Source organism: Pseudochaenichthys georgianus, chromosome 8, assembly GCF_902827115.2.
Source record: "Pseudochaenichthys georgianus chromosome 8, fPseGeo1.2, whole genome shotgun sequence".
Classification (NCBI taxonomy): Eukaryota; Metazoa; Chordata; class Actinopteri; order Perciformes; family Channichthyidae; genus Pseudochaenichthys; species Pseudochaenichthys georgianus.
Window position 1 is genome coordinate 34626268 of NC_047510.2, and position 21013 is coordinate 34647280.

Here is a 21013-nt window from a genome sequence, read left to right on the forward strand (position 1 = left end):
AGATGACCACGCTCATGACCATCATGGAGGACTACTTCGCCTTCCGAGGCTTCAAGTACCTGCGTCTGGACGGTGAGACTCCTCCTGACCACTAATTACATCTCTGATAGTTCCTTTATAGCCCAACATTAGCCACCTTTAGCTTAGCGGTGGTGACGTGAAGTCATGTGACCGTGCTGTAGTTCCTTTATAGCCCAACATTAGCCACCTTTAGCTTAGCGGTGGTGACGTGAAGTCATGTGACCGTGCTGTAGTTCCTTTATAGCCCAACATTAGCCTCCTTTAGCTTAGCGGTGGTGACGTGAAGTCATGTGACCGTGCTGTAGTTCCTTTATAGCCCAACATTATCCGTGCTGTAGTTCCTTTATAGCCCAACATTAGCCTCCTTTAGCTTAGCGGTGGTGACGTGAAGTCATGTGACCGTGCTGTAGTTCCTTTATAGCCCAACATTAGCCACCTTTAGCTTAGCAGTGGTGACGTGAAGTCATGTGACCGTGCTGTAGTTCCTTTATAGCCCAACATTAGCCTCCTTTAGCTTAGCAGTGGTGACGTGAAGTCATGTGACCGTGCTGTAGTTCCTTTATAGCCCAACATTAGCCACCTTAGCTTAGCAGTGGTGACGTGAGGTCATGTGACCGTGCTGTAGTTCCTTTATAGCCCAACATTAGCCACCTTTAGCTTAGCGGTGGTGACGTGAAGTCATGTGACCGTGCTGTAGTTCCTTTATAGCCCAACATTAGCCTCCTTTAGCTTAGCAGTGGTGACGTGAAGTCATGTGACCGTGCTGTAGTTCCTTTATAGCCCAACATTAGCCACCTTTAGCTTAGCAGTGGTGACGTGAGGTCATGTGACCGTGCTGTAGTTCCTTTATAGCCCAACATTAGCCACCTTTAGCTTAGCAGTGGTGACGTGAGGTCATGTGACCGTGCTGTAGTTCCTTTATAGCCCAACATTAGCCACCTTTAGCTTAGCGGTGGTGACGTGAAGTCATGTGACCGTGCTGTAGTTCCTTTATAGCCCAACATTAGCTTTTTACTTCAGAAATTATTAAGAGGTGTTAATGTGGGTAGATTTTCCTGCTGAACAAAATGTGTAAGTATCATAAATGTTTGTTTGCCTCAAAGATTCCCTTTTTATTATCATATACCTTTTACCTCCTTGTGTCTCCTAACCTGTTAAAATGTTATATTTTGCTGCATGAACCTGTAAAGTTCTTAAAGGTCCCATGTCATGGCCATTTCCACTGATCATAATTCCATTGTTGAGATCTACTAGAATAGATTTATATTGTGCAATTTTCCAAACTCACATTGGTTTCTCACAGCATCTCTGTAAACTACGTGTATTCACTGAATTTCACTCTCTGCCTTTAACGGCTCGTTGTAGCTCCAATATCTCCAGCCCCCACCCTCCCTGTGAGCACAGTGTGCTCTGATTGGTCGGGACGTTGAGAATCGCGCTGAGCTCCGTGGAGGTGTTGTTTCCTTGTTTAGCGATACACAGCGAAACTCACCCGGAGCACACACAAAGTCACAGCCGAAGTAAAAACAATAAGTGTGGCTTGATATTGAGTAAGAAACAGGTTGATAGACGCTGTGAGAATGGGTCTGCAGAGAGGATTTCGCCGCGATCCCAACTGTCTGTTATCAGCCTGCAGCCAGGGAGGAGAGATCAGCTGAGCTGCCTGCACTGAGTGTGTGAGGAAGTCCGTGGATTGGTCAATTTGGACCAATCAGCGGGGGCTTAACGTAACGGCTCCACGGATTGGTCCATTTGGTTCCGGGTAACGCATGACCGTATCGCGTCATAGCTCTGGGCGCGGCTACTGGCCATTCCTACGTCAAGATACACAGGAAGTAAACAATGGACAGTGACGTATCTCCAACGAGGCGTTTTGGGGAGGTATTTTCTGTGTTAGAGTTTTACTCGCTACAGGGTGTACTTTGAGGGTTTGGGACCTTTAACAAATAATCTGAAGGGAATTTTGTGTTTATTTTTAACTTGTAATGTGTCGCAATTTTGTAAAGCACTCTGAGCTGCATGTGTGGTATGAAAAATGAAGCTTTATTATTATTATTATTTCTTCACACTCTCCATCTCTCCTCCCCCCACAGGAACCACTAAGGCAGAGGACCGCGGGATGCTCCTGAAGACCTTCAACGACCCGGCCTCGGACAACTTTGTGTTCCTGCTGAGCACCAGGGCTGGAGGTCTGGGCCTCAACCTGCAGTCAGCTGACACCGTGGTCATCTACGACAGCGACTGGAACCCCCATCAGGTACTGAGATAACCTCATTGAGCAGAAGCATACGAGTGTACACTGGAAACAATGCTGCTCCAAAAACAAGCTGTTCTCACTTGAAATAAGTTCAAACATCTGCCAATGGAACAAGTGAAAATTAGCTTGCTTTGATGTCTTGATGTTAGTCTTGATTTTCTAATAATATGTAAAAAGATATGTTTCATCTGAGATACAACTCGAAATAAGATGTTTTGACTCAACAAGATGATGCTTTGTCCAAAACAAGACCCGATATCTCACTGCAGTGTCACTTTGAAGTTATTGCGTCTCATATCAGGAGAAGAGACACGTTCTGACGAGATATTAGACACATATACTGGGCAAGAATTAGAGTTGTTGTAGTGTTGGCAATAGCACAGATTTCTTTGGGGTGGAAATCATGCTTCCCTTTTCCAACCTGGAAGACAAACGGAACAGCCAACAAGAAATAATAAGGAATACCATACTGAATGACGTGCATAGTCATAGGGGGAGAGGACACGCAACTTAAAGGGGGCAGAGATAACCTAATTTGAGCCATTTTTACAAAGACGGTCTTGCCTGCTTTGAGTAAGAAGGACCTTCTTTCAGCCTTTTTATTGATAATCGAACATCATCTCAACAACCGTTCTTGTGCGACAGACCAGCTTCGCCCCCTTGGATTTGATCATCTGTTTGTGCTACTTTATATATATTAGTGCTGTCAAAATTATCGCGTTAACGGCGGTAATGATTTTTTTTAATTTATTGCGTTAAAATATTTAACGCATTTAACGCATGTGCAGAATGGCCCGCCCCATACGTGCCACTAGGGGCAGCGCCAGGGTATGGCTGGGGTAGGCTACACCCATACCAAGAAATGGCTTAGCCCCACCATGAAAAATGATTTTAAAGTAAGCAAAATAAAGTCTGCCAACTCGCGGAGTAAATTGCACAGACAGCAGTTAGTCAGATTGATTTCAGTAGCCGCTTGTCTGGAAATACCGAAGACTAGAAACGGTTGTGAAAACTTTTGTCACGTAGTGATCGTCTTCTCAATAGAACATCTTTGATAATGTCTTCTGGCCAATCAGAATCAAGATAACGGCGTGGTGTTGTTGCAGGAAGTCCCGACGGAGAATACTTTTGCTGTAGTGCATCTCTATAAACATCGATACAACACGTAATGAAATAAGACTCCACGGTTTGATGATTGATAGGTGTGTGGGCTGTCTTTCATTTTGACATGCAGAAAAATGTTATAATAAACATACATACATACGTTAAATGGATATATCCGCCTTCTTTCATTTATCTTTCCATTCCCACAACAATGTACATAAAGAAATGGCATATTTTGGACATAGTTCGAATGGTGATTAATCTGATTAAAATTGTAATCGTTTGACAGCCCTAATATTATTTTGATGTACAAATGCCCCAATGTGTGCGGGGCTGTGTCTTTAGTTGAAAGCCCAGTGGATATCTGCTCATCTCTCATCGAAGGCAATATGCTACACCGGGGCGGACTGGCCATCTGTGTGTTCTGGAGAATCACAGGACGGACGGTCGTCATTATTAATATGTCATTTAAACCAATTATTTAAATGTGTTTAAACCGGATCGTGTAAGTTGCACAGGTGAAAGAGGTCCACACACTGCTTCCCCGCAGCGAGGCTCCCAGCTGCTAGCTATGGGTACTTTTTACTGAATCACATTTCAAAGCCTCTTTACTTTCACTTGAGTAAAGAAGTTTAGTCAGTACTTCTACTTTCACCGGAGTATTTGTAAACACGAGTATCTGTACTTCTACTTGAGTAAAGAAGTTTAGTCAGTACTTCTACTTTCACCGGAGTATTTGTAAACACGAGTATCTGTACTTCTACTTGAGTAAAGAAGTTTAGTCAGTACTTCTACTTTCACCGGAGTATTTGTAAACACGAGTATCTGTACTTCTACTTGAGTAAAGAAGTTTAGTCAGTACTTCTACTTTCACCGGAGTATTTGTAAACACGAGTATCTGTACTTCTACTTGAGTAAAGAAGTTTAGTCAGTACTTCTACTTTTACCAGAGTATTTTTAAACCTGAGTATCTGTACTTGTCGTGGCCAAAATCCCAAAAGGTTTGTCTCGTAACCTTCACCTCAAAGGTTCTTGTTCTTGGCCACATGTCGAGCTTGGGCCTCGGAAGCAGTGTCAGACTCGCGGTACACAATCCACCGGACGTTTCGGTTGCTTTTCAACGTTTATTTCCAGCAAAACAAAATACGAAAACAATATTTAACATAAACTTAAACAGCAGATCCTAATAATCTGTATTTGACTAAGTATAAGGCTGCGTCTGCGTGTCAATGACGGTATTGCTGCTGCCCTCCCGTCACACACCGCACCTCCAACTTAAAGCCCCGCCCCCTTCACCTGAGCAAAGCCCACCTCTCACTGAAACAGAAAAATGCATTTAATAAAGGTTCCAAATAAATCAAAATCAACTTAAATGCGGCTCGTACAGTACTTGAGTAAAGGATAAATAAACTAGCCCGCGTGTGTTTCTCTCCTCCAGGACCTCCAGGCCCAGGACAGAGCTCACCGCATCGGGCAGCAGAACGAGGTGCGCGTCCTCCGCCTCTGCACCGTCAACAGCGTGGAGGAGAAGATCCTGGCCGCCGCCAAGTACAAGCTGAACGTGGACCAGAAGGTCATCCAGGCCGGCATGTTCGACCAGAAGTCTTCGGGCTGCGAGCGCCGCGCCTTCCTTCAGGCCATCCTGGAGACCGAGGAGCAAGATGAAGTCGGGGCGCAGGCAGGAGGCCGGCCCAAAGCATGGGTGGGTCCTGATGCGCAACACACACACACACACACACACACCCTGCCTCCAGTCTCATTGTCTTTCTTTCCCCTTCTCTGTCCGTCTAATTCCTTTCCACATTGGACAGGTTTTCTGAGCTCCTTAATATCCTTCCTTTACGCCCAATGTTGAAGAAGTACTCCGATTTTATATTTAACCCTCCTGTCGTGTTTGTGTCTCGCCCCTTACTTTGGTTTTATAACACAATTATGGACCAAATGTTATTCAACACCCTTTTAAGCCGTAAACAAAGTCTCAGACTACTGGTACGTGAATATACAAAGGACACGGAATAATTTTTACAAAACTATGGATGTCTATAGATTACGAAAAGTACGGCCCCGCCCACTTTTGGGGGGAAACAACGCCGTCAGTTGAACGGCGGTCGATACAAATTCTGAAGTTTTTGCCAATCCGATCAGAAATGCTTGCAAACCGTGGATTGTCTGATCTTCAAAGAGCCCGGTTACGATGGCCAGACAGGCAAACGATTACATTCAATCATTGGAAATCGACGATCGGGCTCGATATATGGTTACATTAAAATCAGTAGGCGAGGCTGTAATTTCTCCAGCTGTTACTCTCATGAGCGAGGCGGAACATAATAGTTGTATCATGGCAACAAGCTGTGTGTCGTTTATTGCTCCTCAAACATTAAAACCGATCCAGAGTTCAGTGTTTCTGGACTTCCTCTAAGAAGAAAGGACGGGAACAGAAGAGCTCTGTGGCTTCAGGCTCGATGGCCGTTCAGGTGACAGCGCTGTTTCCCCCAAAAGTGGGCGGGGCCGTAAAGTGACTAGATGTTACTCTCATCTGTGGACATCGATCGTCGACTGATTTTAATGTAACCACATATCGAGCCCGATCGTCGATTTCAAATGATTGAATGTAATCGTTTGCCTGTCTGGCCATCGTAACCGGGCTCTTTGAAGATCAGACAATCCACGGTTTTCAAACATTTCTGATCGGATTGGCAAAAACTTCAGAATTTGTATCGACCGCCGTTCAACTGACGGCTTTGTTTGCCCCCTAAAAGTGGGCGGAGCCGTACTTTTCCCCCGGAAGTGACGCGTGTGTTACTCTCATCTATCGAAACACAACAGGAGGGTAAAGTAAAAGTAGCGTACTACATTTTTCTAGAAACCCCCCTGACTAATATAGAAACATTACTTTGTCTGAGGTTTTTTATTTTAGGGTGAAGGCTTTGTGAAATATTGTGACGCATTCTCATAAAAACCTTGATGGAAGCTTTTATTCTCTTCGGCACAGCCCGAGTAAATCATAATGAAATCCTCTGTATAACTATTTCTCCCTCGTTCCTGTAGATTAGTTGAACTAACGTGGCTCTGAGGCGCGACATGCATCACCGCTGGCCTTCTGTCACTAAACATCCTTTGTTTTTGTATTTTTTCAGCAACAGGAAGAGGACGAGGTTCCCGATGACGAAACCGTCAACCAGATGATCGCCAGAAGTGAAGAGGAGTTTGAGCTGTTCATGGTATGTCCCAAAGAAATATTTAAAAGGTGCTTTGTAGTTTCATTATCGACCTGACTTGAAGCGTGATGGATTACTGATATACACCTGAACATCAGCGGCAGAGGACTCTTTAAAGTAGAGACACTACATACTGATATACACCTGAACATCAGCAGGAGAGGACTCTTTAAAGTAGAGACACTACATACTGATATACACCTGAACATCAGCAGGAGAGGACTCTTTAAAGTAGAGACACTACATACTGATATACACCTGAACATCAGCTGGAGAGGACTCTTTAAAGTAGAGACACGACATACTGATATACACCTGAACATCAGCAGGAGAGGACTCTTTAAAGTAGAGACACTACATACTGATATACACCTGAACATCAGCAGGAGAGGACTCTTTAAAGTAGAGACACTACATACTGATATACACCTGAACATCAGCAGGAGAGGACTCTTTAAAGTAGAGACACTACATACTGATATACACCTGAACATCAGCAAGAGAGGACTCTTTAAAGTAGAGACACCACATACTGATATACACCTGACCATCAGCAGAAGAGGACTCTTTAAAGTAGAGACACCAGGATCTTCTCCTCCACAGAAACTGCTCTCATTGCTGTCACTGAGGAACTGCACACGGCTAAAGCAGCCTCCCTCTCCTCTGTCCTCATCCTGTTGGACCTGTCTGCTGCATTCGACACGGTGAATCATCAGATCCTCCTTCGCACTCTCCAAGAACTTGGAGTCTCAGGCTCTGCACTTTCCCTCCTCACCTCATACCTCAAAGACCGCACCTACAGGGTAACCTGGAGAGGGTCCGAGTCCGACCCTTGTCAATTAACTACAGGGGTCCCTCAGGGCTCTGTTCTCGGTCCCCTCCTCTTCTCTTTGTACACAAACTCGCTCGGATCTGTCATTAGCCCGCATGGTTTTTCATACCACTGCTACGCTGACGACACCCAACTAATCCTGTCCTTTCCCCGCTCAGAGACCCAGGTCGTCGCACGCATCTCTGCTTGTCTAGCTGATATCTCTCAGTGGATGTCTGCTCACCATCTCAAGCTCAACCTTGACAAGACTGAACTGCTTTTCCTTCCGGGAAAAGATTGTCCCTCTCTTGACCTAACTATCAACATCGGCACCTCTGTTGTTTCCCCGACTCAGACTGCAAGGAATCTGGGTGTGACCCTAGATAACAACCTGTCCTTCACTGCAAACATCGCTGCTACAACCCGCTGCTGCAGATACACGCTTTTCAACATCAGGAGGATGCGTCCCCAGCTGACCCAGAAAGCCACGCAGGTTCTGGTCCAGGCTCTCGTCATCTCACACCTAGACTACTGCAACTCCCTCCTGGCTGGTCTACCTGCATGTGCCACCCGACCTCTGCAGCTCATCCAGAATGCAGCGGCTCGTCTGGTCTTCAACCTTCCTAAATGTTCCCACACCACGCCGCTCCTCCGCTCCCTCCACTGGCTTCCGGTAACTGCTAGAATCCACTTCAAGACAATGGTACTTGCGTACCATGCTGCGAATGGATCTGGCCCTTCCTACATCCAGGACATGGTTAAACCGTACACCCCAGCACGTGCACTTCGCTCTGCATCAGCCAAACGACTCGCTGCACCCTCGCTGCGAGGGGGACCCAAGTTCCCATCAGCAAAACACGTGGGTTTGCTATCCTGGCTCCAAGATGGTGGAATGAGCTCCCCATTGAAATCAGGACCGCAGAAAGCTTACACACCTTCCGGCGCAGACTGAAAACTCATCTCTTTCAACTCCACCTCGAGCGATAGAATGACTAACAAAGAACTGCTAACAGAGCACTTATATACTAATAAAGGACTGGCTTATCTAAAGCCAGTTGAGTAGCACTTGAAACGATTGGCTCTTTGAAACCTGATGTTCTTATATGATTCTGTTTTCTTCAAGGTTGTGTCTTCCTGGTCGAATGTACTTATTGTAAGTCGCTTTGGATAAAAGCGTCAGCTAAATGCAATGTAATGATATACACCTGACCACCAGCAGGAGAGGACTCTTTAAAGTAGAGACACTACATACTGATGTACACCTGACCATCAGCAGGAGAGGACTCTTTAAAGTAGAGACACTACATACTGATATACACCTGAACATCAGCAGGAGAGGACTCTTTAAAGTAGAGACACTACATAGTGATATACACCTGAACATCAGCAGGAGAGGACTCTTTAAAGTAGAGACACTACATACTGATGTACACCTGACCATCAGCAGGAGAGGACTCTTTAAAGTAGAGACACTACATACTGATATACACCTGAACATCAGCAGGAGAGGACTCTTTAAAGTAGAGACACTACATACTGATATACACCTGAACATCAGCAGGAGAGGACTCTTTAAAGGTCAAATATGTGAAAATGTCTTCTTTGGTGCTGCAAACAGTATTCTACAGATCATCTTATCCAAATCATACCATGATAAACCATTTTGAAATTATGCAACCCTCCTTTGAATGGCCTTGTTGTTGAAAAAAACAAACCTCACTTATTGTATTATTCCAGCGCATGGATCTAGACCGGCGCCGCGAGGACGCTCGCAACCCGAAGAGGAAACCCCGCCTGATGGAGGACGAAGACATGCCGAGCTGGATCTTGAAGGACGACGCTGAGGTGGAGAGGCTGACCTGCGAGGAGGAGGAGGAGAAGTTGTTCGGACGAGGATCCCGCCAACGCAAGGAGGTCGACTACAGCGACTCGCTCACGGAGAAACAGTGGCTGAAGGTGAGATGTTACCCTGTAGGAGGTCAAAGTGAAACACTAGAGTGGTGTAGGAAGGAAACCAGGAAATTAGTTTTAGCACTAGTCAGTATTTTTCTGAATGTGTTTTTGGTTGTTCGCCTGTAAGAAGGTCTGTGGTTCACCCAAGCTGAGAGCAGCAGTTGCTAACAAGTGTCTAAAAGAGACGACTAAACGTCATCACGCCCAACATTAGCCGCCTTTAGCTTAGCGGTGGTGACGTGAAGTCATGTGACCGTGCTGTAGTTCCTTTATAGCCCAACATTAGCCTCCTTTAGCTTAGCGGTGGTGACGTGAAGTCATGTGACCGTGCTGTAGTTCCTTTATAGCCCAACATTAGCCACCTTTAGCTTAGCGGTGGTGACGTGAAGTCATGTGACCGTGCTGTAGTTCCTTTATAGCCCAACATTAGCCTCCTTTAGCTTAGCGGTGGTGACGTGAAGTCATGTGACCGTGCTGTAGTTCCTTTATAGCCCAACATTAGCCTCCTTTAGCTTAGCGGTGGTGACGTGAAGTCATGTGACCGTGCTGTAGTTCCTTTATAGCCCAACATTAGCCTCCTTTAGCTTAGCGGTGGTGACGTGAAGTCATGTGACCGTGCTGTAGTTCCTTTATAGCCCAACATTAGCCTCCTTTAGCTTAGCGGTGGTGACGTGAAGTCATGTGACCGTGCTGTAGTTCCTTTATAGCCCAACATTAGCCACTTTAGCTTAGCGGTGGTGACGTGAAGTCATGTGACCGTGCTGTAGTTCCTTTATAGCCCAACATTAGCCACCTTTAGCTTAGCGGTGGTGACGTGAAGTCATGTGACCGTGCTGTAGTTCCTTTATAGCCCAACATTAGCCACCTTTAGCTTAGCGGTGGTGACGTGAAGTCATGTGACCGTGCTGTAGTTCCTTTATAGCCCAACATTAGCCACCTTTAGCTTAGCGGTGGTGACGTGAAGTCATGTGACCGTGCTGTAGTTCCTTTATAGCCCAACATTAGCCACCTTTAGCTTAGCGGTGGTGACGTGAAGCATTATCCTGCTGTTAGTACGTTTAGGCTCAGATTTAACTCTGTGATAATCTCTCCTCTCCACAGGCCATCGAGGAGGGGAATCTGGAGGACATCGAGGAGGAGGTGCGTCACAAAAAGACGACCAGGAAGCGTAAGAAGGACCGGGATCACGACAGCGGTCCGGCGACGCCTGGCTCCAGCAGCGGCCGAGTGAGAGACAAGGACGAGGACGGGAAGAAGGCCAAGAAACGAGGCCGCCCCCCCGCAGAGAAACTCTCCCCAAACCCCTCGGCCCTCACCAAGAAGATGAAGAAGATCGTGGACACCGTCATCAAATATAAGGACGGGTGAGGACAACTGTTCGACCACACTAAGATAACTTTATACACACTGAAGTTGGGCTTGGTGTTAATGTCTCCGTTTAGGTTACAGTAATTCCTTTCAAATAAAGTAACTATTTAATTTAACTTGTGTTTCTCCTGGTTGAATAGTTTGAATTTAAGAGGTAGCAGAGCTCGTTTAAGAGATTTAAGAGGCGTTTTATTTTTGAAAAATCCACATCACAATGTCCTGATCCAAGAGGTCTTTTATTTTGAAAATCCACATCACAATGTCTTGATTTAAGAGTATTTATATTTTGAAAATCCATATCAGAATGTCCTGTTTTAAGAGGCCTTTTATTTTGAAAATCCACAACTGAATGTCCTTAAGATGCCTTTTTTTTCACATCAGAATATATTTTATTATATATATATATATATATATATATATATATTATTATTTTTTAAATCTAAAAATAAGATCTTTCATTTGAATTTTTATTACAATTTCTTTTGTTTATTTATTATTACTATCTTATTGAACTAATGCTTTATTGCCTTTTACGTTTACCGAAAGGTCGCTCTTATTTTGAAGTTACTTCTCACACTTTGTTACCATAACGCCTAGTAATTACACGTACCGATTACTAGGCCTGTCACGATAATTAATTTTGTTGAACGATACATTTTCCCGGAAATTGTTGCAATAAACGATAATATTGTCGGCACCGTTGTAAGGCCATTTTAGACCACTGACATGATAATATATCAGTCAATCCTTTGAAACAGAATTTTTTATTGGACATTCAACTTTGCAAATGAAATGTGAAATAATATTCAAATATATAAATTATATATAATAAATCAAACAAATACATTTAATTATAACAAATCAATTAAAATCCCACACAACCAAAACAATCAATTAAATAGACTCAGGCTGGAAAACAGAGCTTTTCAAAGTTTTCGAGCAAGGAACACCAACATGTTTGCATTGTCGGGCAAATGCATCTTTGATTGCAAACTGTAGGGAAGGTGGGGGCTCTCCATCATGGCCGTATCTACCATCGAGGTCACCGAGGTCCGGACCTCAGTAATATTTGTCGAGCTGTGTGTGTATAACTAAACTTGTGAAATAATTGCACTAAACGGGGTTCTTTGTAGTACTTCCATTTACTGACGATGGGGGCGCTGCATAACTTCGTAGCCTTGATTAAAGCAAACGGAAGAAGACGACATGTATCAACAAACCTCCGCAGCCCGGACTTGAACCGGAGCAGAGGAGGAGTGATGAGGTATCTAGAGATTTGAGTCCAGCGGGCTGCTTGTGTTTCTGTTCATCAGGACATCTATGAGCAGCAGATCCTGTGTGAACGCTCTACGTTAGTCAGTGGACGTCCGACAACATGCACACTAACTGATATTGCAGCTATAGGCTATACTTTGGTTTAAATTGCGTGAATAGAGAGAGAGGAGAGAGAGAGAGAGAGAGAGAGAGAGAGAGAGAGAGAGAGAGAGAGAGGAGAGGGAGAGGGAGAGAGAGAGAGAGAGAGAGAGAGAGAGAGAGAGAGAGAGAGAGAGAGAGAGAGAGAGAGAGAGAGAGAGAGAGAGAGAGAGAGAGAGAGAGAGAGAGAGAGAGAGAGAGAGAGAGAGAGAGAGAGAGAGAGAGAGAGAGAGAGAGAGAGAGAGGAGAGAGAGAGGAGAGAGGGAGGGGGAGAAAAAAAAAATCGATAGATATATAGATAGTCTTAATTTACAATCGGCATAATTGTAAAACAACATCTATTGCAGCTATGATGTCATAATAACATACAATTGTATAAAACACAATTTGCTTACATCTTTGTTCTCTTTTGAGAATCAAACAAAACAGATTTAAATTAAAAAAAGAATGCAAACAAGTTAAATGAACTAAATGGCTGAATTGCTTTTAATTCACTGGCAGGAACGACAAGTGAGCAACGAGGGAGAGGTTGAACAAAGAGAGAGAGTAGAGAGAGAGAGAGAGTAAAGAACAGGAAGAAGACAGAGAGACTAGAGACGATGGAAGAGAGGCTGCAGGTTATGGAAAGGAGAGAGACATGGGAAATGAATGTTGACAATGTTGTGATCATTTTAGCCTCTTCCTCGTGTCGATCATTAATAGCAACAATCAACTGATTCTCATGGATTACACTTTAAAAATAATTGATGCTGATGGTTTGAAATCAATATATTATCAATGTGTGACCCCCCCCCCCCCACAGGACTGAACAAGCACCTGACTAGATCATGAACATCCCACTTAAAGGTGGGGTAAGTTTGAGAAACCGGCTCGAGATCGCTAGAACTGAAAATACACGACCGGAGAAAATCTGCCCCTTCCTCACAGAGCCCCTCCCCCAACACACACGAACGCGCACATGACCAATGAGGGCACGAGATCAGTTTGTGCCCCAGATGGAAGGCTGACAGGCAGGTAGGCCATCCAGTTACTTTAGCCGGCTCAGATGATTGGTCGTGCTTTTTACAGCGCCACGGCTTCCACAGATGACATGTTTTTATGTATTTATTGTAAAAGCATTTCAGATATTCATTGCTATCGGGATGTTAAGAGCATTCCACGGAATATAACAAGTGTATCTCGAGCCGGTTTCTGAAACTTACCCCACCTTTACTTAATACAAGACAGAATGATATGATGATCTCCGCGCTACAGCTGCTCCTCGCGCATGCAGTGACCTGTAATACCCAAGGATTAGAGACGGTTGGAAGCTGCTGTTTTGAGCATTGCAATACATTTATTTATGATTATCCTTATTAGCAAAGACTTGATCTTTTTTTCTATAGTTAATACTGAAATAGAGCCCTGCTGTTTTGTCAGGGCCTTTTCTTTAAGTATAATTTGAAAATGTCGATACAGTAGCCCCTTTTTTTAAATGTCTATGCTTAAGGTTTTATAGGTGTTGCTATCGGCTTTGTGTCGCGTGGTTCTGCAAGTCAGTGCCTTCACGGGGTGGGATCGGAGAGGGTCTGTAAATGCAATGAAAACAATTGGCCACAGCAAATCATTTACATTAAACATGTAATTTTTACTTTTGAATACTTCAGTACAAAGGATGTATTGAATAATTTAAGTGATATGTACACATATAAATCATTAGTCAAAATGAGCCCCTCATAGCGCGCCGGTGCGTCTGGCTAAAATGCTGGTCACATCTTTATGTAAACAAACACGCATGTAAACGCCAATTTATCGAGCTCAGAAAAGTTATCGAGTCCACTTTTATTTATCGTACGATAAGTCAATTTATTGATTATCGCGACAGGCCTAGCGATAACCATGCAAACCATACCGTGCATTACCCATTTACTAATGGCCCATTTCCACTGCAGGGCCTCGCTCGGCTTAGTACGGCTCACTTTATGCTGCGTTTCCATTACAGTTTAGTAGCTGGGGCAGTTACTATAGTAACGCAGTGTAGGCGAAGCCGTGACGTCATCTTCAATGAGCGCCACAGAAAACCAACATCAGCCGTTAGCTGTTAGCACTCAGAGCTCACAGCTCCTCATATCTGTTCAGAAACTAGACACAAGGTAAACAAGTACAAACCACAGACTGTCTGTGTCATGGAGAATACAGTCGCTGGTTTATTTATGTCTGTAGGCCGTTGCTGTGAGTGTGGACGGTCGGATACAACGTTAGCTTAGCCGATCTCCATTCAGAAAACACGCATTTTAAAAAGTTGTTCGCCTGCCGTCTGTCTCAGACTCGTCAAAGCATTAATTCATGGTTTTTACTAACCGGTATCAGTATGTTGTTACTTCGGCATCATTTTGAAACGTGTATTACAATTAAATCACGGTCAAATATGTTCATCTTGTTGTAGTAGTAGCCCCCTTGCCAGCGATTCTCTCTCTAGTTTAGCATACTCAGCCCGACTCAGCCCGGTTGTTGGCCCGGAAAGAACCTCGATTTTTGTTTTCAAAAACTGTGAAAAAGTACCCGCTAGCCGGAACTACGCCAAGTGGAAACGCAACCAAAAACACTTAAACCACGCTGTAGTGTTCATTTGAGACTCGTACTAATAAAAATATTCGGTGTTTCAGGATTAACGGGCGACAGCTGAGCGAAGTCTTCATCCAGCTGCCGTCTCGCAAAGAGCTGCCCGAATACTACGAGCTCATCCGCAAACCTGTGGACTTCAGGAAGATCAAGGTGAGCCTTTCTGCTCTCCGTGTTTACGGTTATTTTCTTGCGTGTCTTCTCGTCTGACTGATTTCCTGCGTGCCATTAGGAGAGGATCCGCAGCCATAAGTACCGCGGCCTGAACGACCTGGAGAAGGACGTGATGCTGCTCTGTCAAAACGCCCAGACCTTCAACTTGGAGGGCTCTCTGGTGAGATCGCACACCTGGAACTGTTAGTCATAATCAGAAGTACACATACTTCCTTACTGTACTTGAGTACATTGTTCTGGTTTGAGTACTTTACTCCACTACGACGACTTGTACTTTCTACTTCTTACATTTTGAACACAAATACCTGTACTTTCAAACATAAATATATTTCACATGAATGCAACTCTAAACACCTCGATGTCTCCCCTCTGCTCCTCCAGATCTACGAGGACTCCATCGTGCTGCAGTCCGTCTTCACCAGCGTCCGGCAGAAGATCGAGAAAGAGCTGGAGAGCGAAGGAGAGGACAGCGAGGAAGAGGAGGACGACATCGACGACGGCTCAGAGTCTGAAGCTGAGGGTCAGTAACCTTTTTATTCTTCTTACACTTTAACGGCCCGCCCACACAGCCTGGCGCTGGGCGTGTCTGAAGCTTGGCGGCGGGCGTGTCTGAAGCTTGGCGGTGGGCGTGTCTGAAGCTTGGCGGTGGGCATGTCTGAAGCTTGGCGCTGGGCGTGTCTGAAGCTTGGCGCTGGGCGTGTCTGAAGCTTGGCGCTGGGCGTGTCTGAAGCTTGGCGGTGGGCGTGTCTGAAGCTTGACGGTGGGCGTGTCTGAAGCTTGACGCTGGGCGTGTCTGAAGCTTGGCGCTGGGCGTGTCTGAAGCTTGGCGGTGGGCGTGTCTGAAGCTTGGCGGTGGGCGTGTCTGAAGCTTGGCGGTGGGCGTGTCTGAAGCTTGGCGGTGGGCGTGTCTGAAGCTTGGCGGTGGGCGTGTCTGAAGCTTGGCGGTGGGCGTGTCTGAAGCTTGACGGTGGGGGCGTGTCTGAAGCTTGGCGGTAGGCGTGTCTGAAGCTTGACGGTGGGGGCGTGTCTGAAGCTTGGCGGTGGGCGTGTCTGAAGCTTGGGCGTGTCTGAAGCTTGGGCGTGTCTGAAGCTTGGCGGTGGGCGTGTCTGAAGCTTGGCGGTGGGCGTGTCTGAAGCTTGGGCGTGTCTGAAGCTTGGCGGTGGGCGTGTCTGAGGCTTGGCGGTGGGCGTGTCTGAAGCTTGGGCGTGTCTGAAGCTTGGCGGAGAAGTCATGGAAAACAATATTTTTCCCAAAGTTATGGAAATGTAACTAAAGTTGCATCAAATATAATTTTATATTTTATCGAAATGCCGAAATAGTAATACTATAACGATAATAAATACTGTATCGTATAGTAATGAAACGTAACGGCATTTAACTGACGAGGTATTTTGCTGGTGAGAGATTTTTACAATCGCGCCCTCTAGTCTCCAGTGGCTTTAGTCTGTAGGAGCTAGTAAGCCTACGATTTGATTTGTTTTAGATAGGCACGACATGTTTCATATGCAGACCTTATTTTCCAGCTTACCATGTTAAAATAAAAATCAGTGGTACCGCTGAGAGTAATTTTCGGTCATGGAAAAAGAGGTAAAGGTCACGGAGAAGCCATTGGAAATCATTGGTGAAAAGGTGTGTGAACCCTGAGATTTGCATAAACGGGATTCGATTGGCTGGCGCTTCTGCCGAGGCTTCAAAAGTTGAACATTGCTCAACTTTTACAGCGAGCCACGCCAGCAAAGCTCCGCGTCGCTTCCCACAATGCAGTTCAGCGAAAAGTGACGTCACCCCATTCAAAGTGAATGGTGAAGCTTTCAACGCACGCCGCCGTGTGGACGGGCCGTAACGCGGGGCGACCTCGTTTGATGCGGCCCCGCATTTTGTGTCTATTTTGTTGTTGTTGTTTTCTGTCATGCCGTGATGGGGTGGGCGTGGGGGGTATATTTGAAATGTGCACCGTTGCATCTACAGTATGTATTTGACTGCTTCGATTTGTGTTTCAGCTCGCTCCGTGAAGGTGAAGATCAAGCTGAGCCGGAAAGAGAAGGGCGATCGGGGGGGAAAGAGTCAGAGACGGAGGGGCCGCGGAGCCCGAGCAAAACCTGTGGTGAGCGACGACGACAGCGAGGAGGAGCAGGAAGAGGTGAGGAGACGATGAATCACGATAAATAACATCAGTAGACGTGGAGTTTGAAGATCCTTTTCGATGCTATCCTTTTCTTCATTCATTTTAAACTACGTCAGAAAAAGGAAGGACTTTTATGACATTCCTTTTTATATGAAATTGTATAAATTAAATGAATCCAATAAGAGACAAAGTGATCTATGATGAAAAGTATTATTAATTGCAGCTCTACGTTTCTTCTTACTGATTGAATCTGGTTGTTTTCTATGTCAGGTCCATCGGGTTCAAAGTAAAACTACACATCTGTAAAGCCCGCGTCACACTGTCCCGAAATTGGCACCAGATGGACACACGATGAAGGAAATGTTCAAATTCGGCTCTGATCGTAACATCGGGCCATTCGTGAGGCGTCTTCAGCCATCGTATCAAATTAAATCTAGTTTTATTTATATAGCACATTTATAAACGATGTTTGGTGGAGCCAAAGTGCTGTACATATAATAAAAATAGCCTACAGTAGAGACACTTTACAGCAAATACAACAGCACAGCTTGTTCAGAATATCAGTGAGAAATACGACACCCTGTGTCCTTAGACCCTGTGTCCTTAGACCCTGTGTCCTTAGACCCTGTGTCCTCAGACCCTCTATCCTCAGACCCTCTGTCCTCAGACCCTCTGTCCTCAGACCCTCTCTCCTCAGACCCTCTCTCCTCAGACCCTCTCTCCTCAGACCCTCTCTCCTCAGACCCTCTCTCCTCAGACCCTCTGTCCTCAGACCCTCTGTCCTTAGACCCTCACATCGTACAAGGAAACACTTCCAGAGAAAACCCACAGTTTAAAGGGAACATGGGAGAAACCTCAGGGAGAGCAGCAGAGGAGGGATCCCTCTCCAGGACGGACAGACGTGCAACAGATGCTGTGTGGAAATCCAAGAGATAATACATTTTACAGCAGATAGACCGAATGTTAGGAAATGCATGTGTCTGTAATGAGAAGATGAATCCACGAGGATGTCAGCTACAGTCCTGAGGAAGCCATCAGGGAAGCAGCATGACGAGACCCAGGCAGGACCGCAGAGACAGGTTCAGCCACGACCCGAAGTCCACGACTTAATCCAGAACTCAGGATGGAGGATCCAGGACACAGGACTACAGCAAGAGGATCAGCCTCGACTCCGGATCCCGGCGTAGATATAGATACGAAACAAGAACAAAGATTTGGCTGGGTTCATCGGAACAAGAGAATACACAGACACAGACAGAGAGGAAAAAATGACCGCCGGTATCACCGCAACTTCGTCATCTTTGGCATGCCAAAAATGTGCCGAAGGACCTTGCGAAGGTTCATTTTCGGGTTGAATTCGTGTGTCCATTTTGTCCTTCGTAAGGCCATCGTGAGGACATCTTGTCAAATCGTGTCATCTTCGTGTGATCATCGGTGCCATCGGGCATTTTTCGTCTCGCGAAGACAATACGAAGGAAACAAGAAGCTGCCCGATTGTCTTAGGAAGGCAACACGACTACGTGAAGCCCTCGCGATGCCGTCGTGTAGCCATCGTATTGTAGTACGATGACATTGTTTTTGTTACTATCGTTGCAGTTGTATGTCTTAAATGTGATTTAGGTTAACTTCCTGTTTTATTTAGATGCTTTTATTTTGAAGGCGAGTTTACGCTGTTGACAGGAAGTTGTTGTTGCTATGGAAACAACATGACGGAGCGTGTGGTTCGGATGCCATCGTGTAGCCTTCTGTAGGCATCGTACTTGCTTCGGCTGTTGACCAAGTTCGGGGCCATCTTCGTGCGAAATTCACAATTCCATATTCGCGTGTCCGTCTGGTGTGAATGTCGGGACGGTGTGACGCGGGCTTACAGCCTTTCCAATAAAGCCTAAATACTGAGTAAATATGTAAAAGATATATTCAATAAAATCAAACTTTATTAGTTGTTAAAGTCATTTATTTCCTTCTCGAATGCGAGGGTTTTCTTCTCTTCATCAGAGACAACAGAATATATGGAAAAAATAATTTGACAATCATTGAATTCTAACATTTCTGATTTTTACTTTGCTGTGAAGAGAATTAGCACTAGGAAGTGTCCTTTCATCCTTACTTGTTGACTTCTGTTGGATAATAAGTGTAACTTGTTGTGTTTCCAGGAGCGTTCGGCCAGTGGCAGCGAGGAGGACTGAAGGAACTCTCCTGATTGGACCAACGCTGCGCCCCTTGACTGGACTTTATATATTTTACTTAGATACAGCAGGGAGACAGTCGGTGGAGGAGGCCTAGTTTTACCTAGATCAGCTGATTTTTAGTGGGACAATTGTATTCTCATTAAAGTATACCATTTAATTAAAAACCAATTTTAAAAAATGAAACTAAAATATGAAAGCTATGACCATTCACTTCCATATTTAAACCGTTTTTCCCAGTATGAATAGTAGTGTCTCTTTGCCTTCTCGTTTTGTTTTCTCCTGGAAGTGGAAGATTGACAGAGGCTGAATTATCGACGGATCGTGGGCCATAAAGACAGCGAACTGTTTTATTGGTTTTTTTTGTAAGTGGTATTCATTTTGTCTTTTTACCTGAAAGACGAAGCGTACATGTGAACCAGGAGTCGCTCTGAAGTTCCTCCCTTTTTGAATGCATGTCGTGCGTGTGCACCTGGATGTGTCTTCGCTATTATCTCTGTGTTTAATTTAAGACTACAAGCGGGATCACGGTACATCCCACCCTGCAGACCCTCCCTCTCAGGGTGTGTATGTAAAGAGGGAGGGAGGGATCGGACCATTTTCTCGTGTCGGTGTCACTGGATTCCAAAAAGTACAATAAAGGCATCTCATAATTAACAAGTTGTCTTCACCTGCTTTCTTTTTTTAAAGTTCCCCTATCATCCTGTTCCTCATCCATACATCACAGGTCTCAGATATATACAGAGCCTGTCTCTGATTGGCTGAAACACCAAACGGATCATTGCCGCATTACCCATAATCCCCTCTGTTTCAGCCCTGATTCCAAAGTGCTGATTCTCTGTCTGTTACTTTAGATGAAGACAAGGAGCCCCTCCCCACGCCCCTCTGAGAGACATTTGGTTACAAAGAACTCAATGGAGCTCTAGAGGAGATTCAGGTGATAAGGGGGGGGGTTACCTTGTTGCTGATTGGCTAATGGCTACACAAGACAACACATCGTTATGACATCATCAAGTGGCCAAAATCTGATCAGCTCATTTTCAGACAGGTTTTTATAGAAATGGATCAAAAAGAGAGAGAATCTTTGTTCCTGAAACTTTCAGAGTCTCTTTCCACAGAGGGGACACATGTTGATGTAGAAGAGACATGGAGAAGAGGGGACACATGTTGATGTAGAAGAGACATGGAGAAGAGGGGACACATGTTGATGTAGAAGAGACATGAAGAAGAGGGGACACAGACATGTTGATGTAGAAGAGACATGAAGAAGAGGGGACACATGTTGATGTAGAAGAGACATGAGAAGAGGGGACACATGTTGATGTAGAAGAGACATGGAGAAGAGGGGACACATGTTGATGTAGAAGAGACATGAAGAAGAGGGGACACATGTTGATGTAGAAGAGACATGAAGAAGAGGGGACACATGTTGATGTAGAAGAGACATGAAGAAGAGGGGACACATGTTGATGTAGAAGAGACATGAAGAAGAGGGGACACATGTTGATGTAGAAGAGACATGGAGAAGAGGGGACACATGTTGATGTAGAAGAGACATGAAGAAGAGGGGACACATGTTGATGTAGAAGAGACATGAAGAAGAGGGGACACATGTTGATGTAGAAGAGACATGAAGAAGAGGGGACACATGTTGATGTAGAAGAGACATGAAGAAGAGGGGACACATGTTGATGTAGAAGAGACATGAAGAAGAGGGGACACATGTTGATGTAGAAGAGACATGAAGAAGAGGGGACACATGTTGATGTAGAAGAGACATG

The 21013-nt window shown here is 45.0% G+C and overlaps 1 protein-coding gene across 2 annotated transcripts in view; it reads left to right on the forward strand.

Moving 5' to 3' along the window:
• Positions 1-19878, forward strand: part of LOC117450824 (transcription activator BRG1-like) — a 57461-nt gene extending 37583 nt beyond the window's left edge. Inside the window, exons 1-11 of one of the 2 annotated variants that reach the window (XM_071204131.1) lie at positions 7-72; positions 2115-2278; positions 4821-5084; positions 6520-6603; positions 9149-9367; positions 10466-10728; positions 14791-14899; positions 14979-15080; positions 15302-15440; positions 16922-17061; positions 19200-19878. In XM_071204131.1, coding sequence (XP_071060232.1) covers positions 15-72; positions 2115-2278; positions 4821-5084; positions 6520-6603; positions 9149-9367; positions 10466-10728; positions 14791-14899; positions 14979-15080; positions 15302-15440; positions 16922-17061; positions 19200-19232 — 1575 coding nt within the window. In that variant the 5' untranslated portion in view covers positions 7-14 and the 3' untranslated portion in view covers positions 19233-19878. Of the gene's footprint in view, positions 1-6; positions 73-2114; positions 2279-4820; positions 5085-6519; positions 6604-9148; positions 9368-10465; positions 10729-14790; positions 14900-14978; positions 15081-15301; positions 15441-16921; positions 17062-19199 lie in introns of those variants that run through there. The other variant, XM_071204132.1, reaches the window with a different exon arrangement.
• The last annotated feature ends 1135 nt before the right edge of the window (positions 19879-21013 follow it).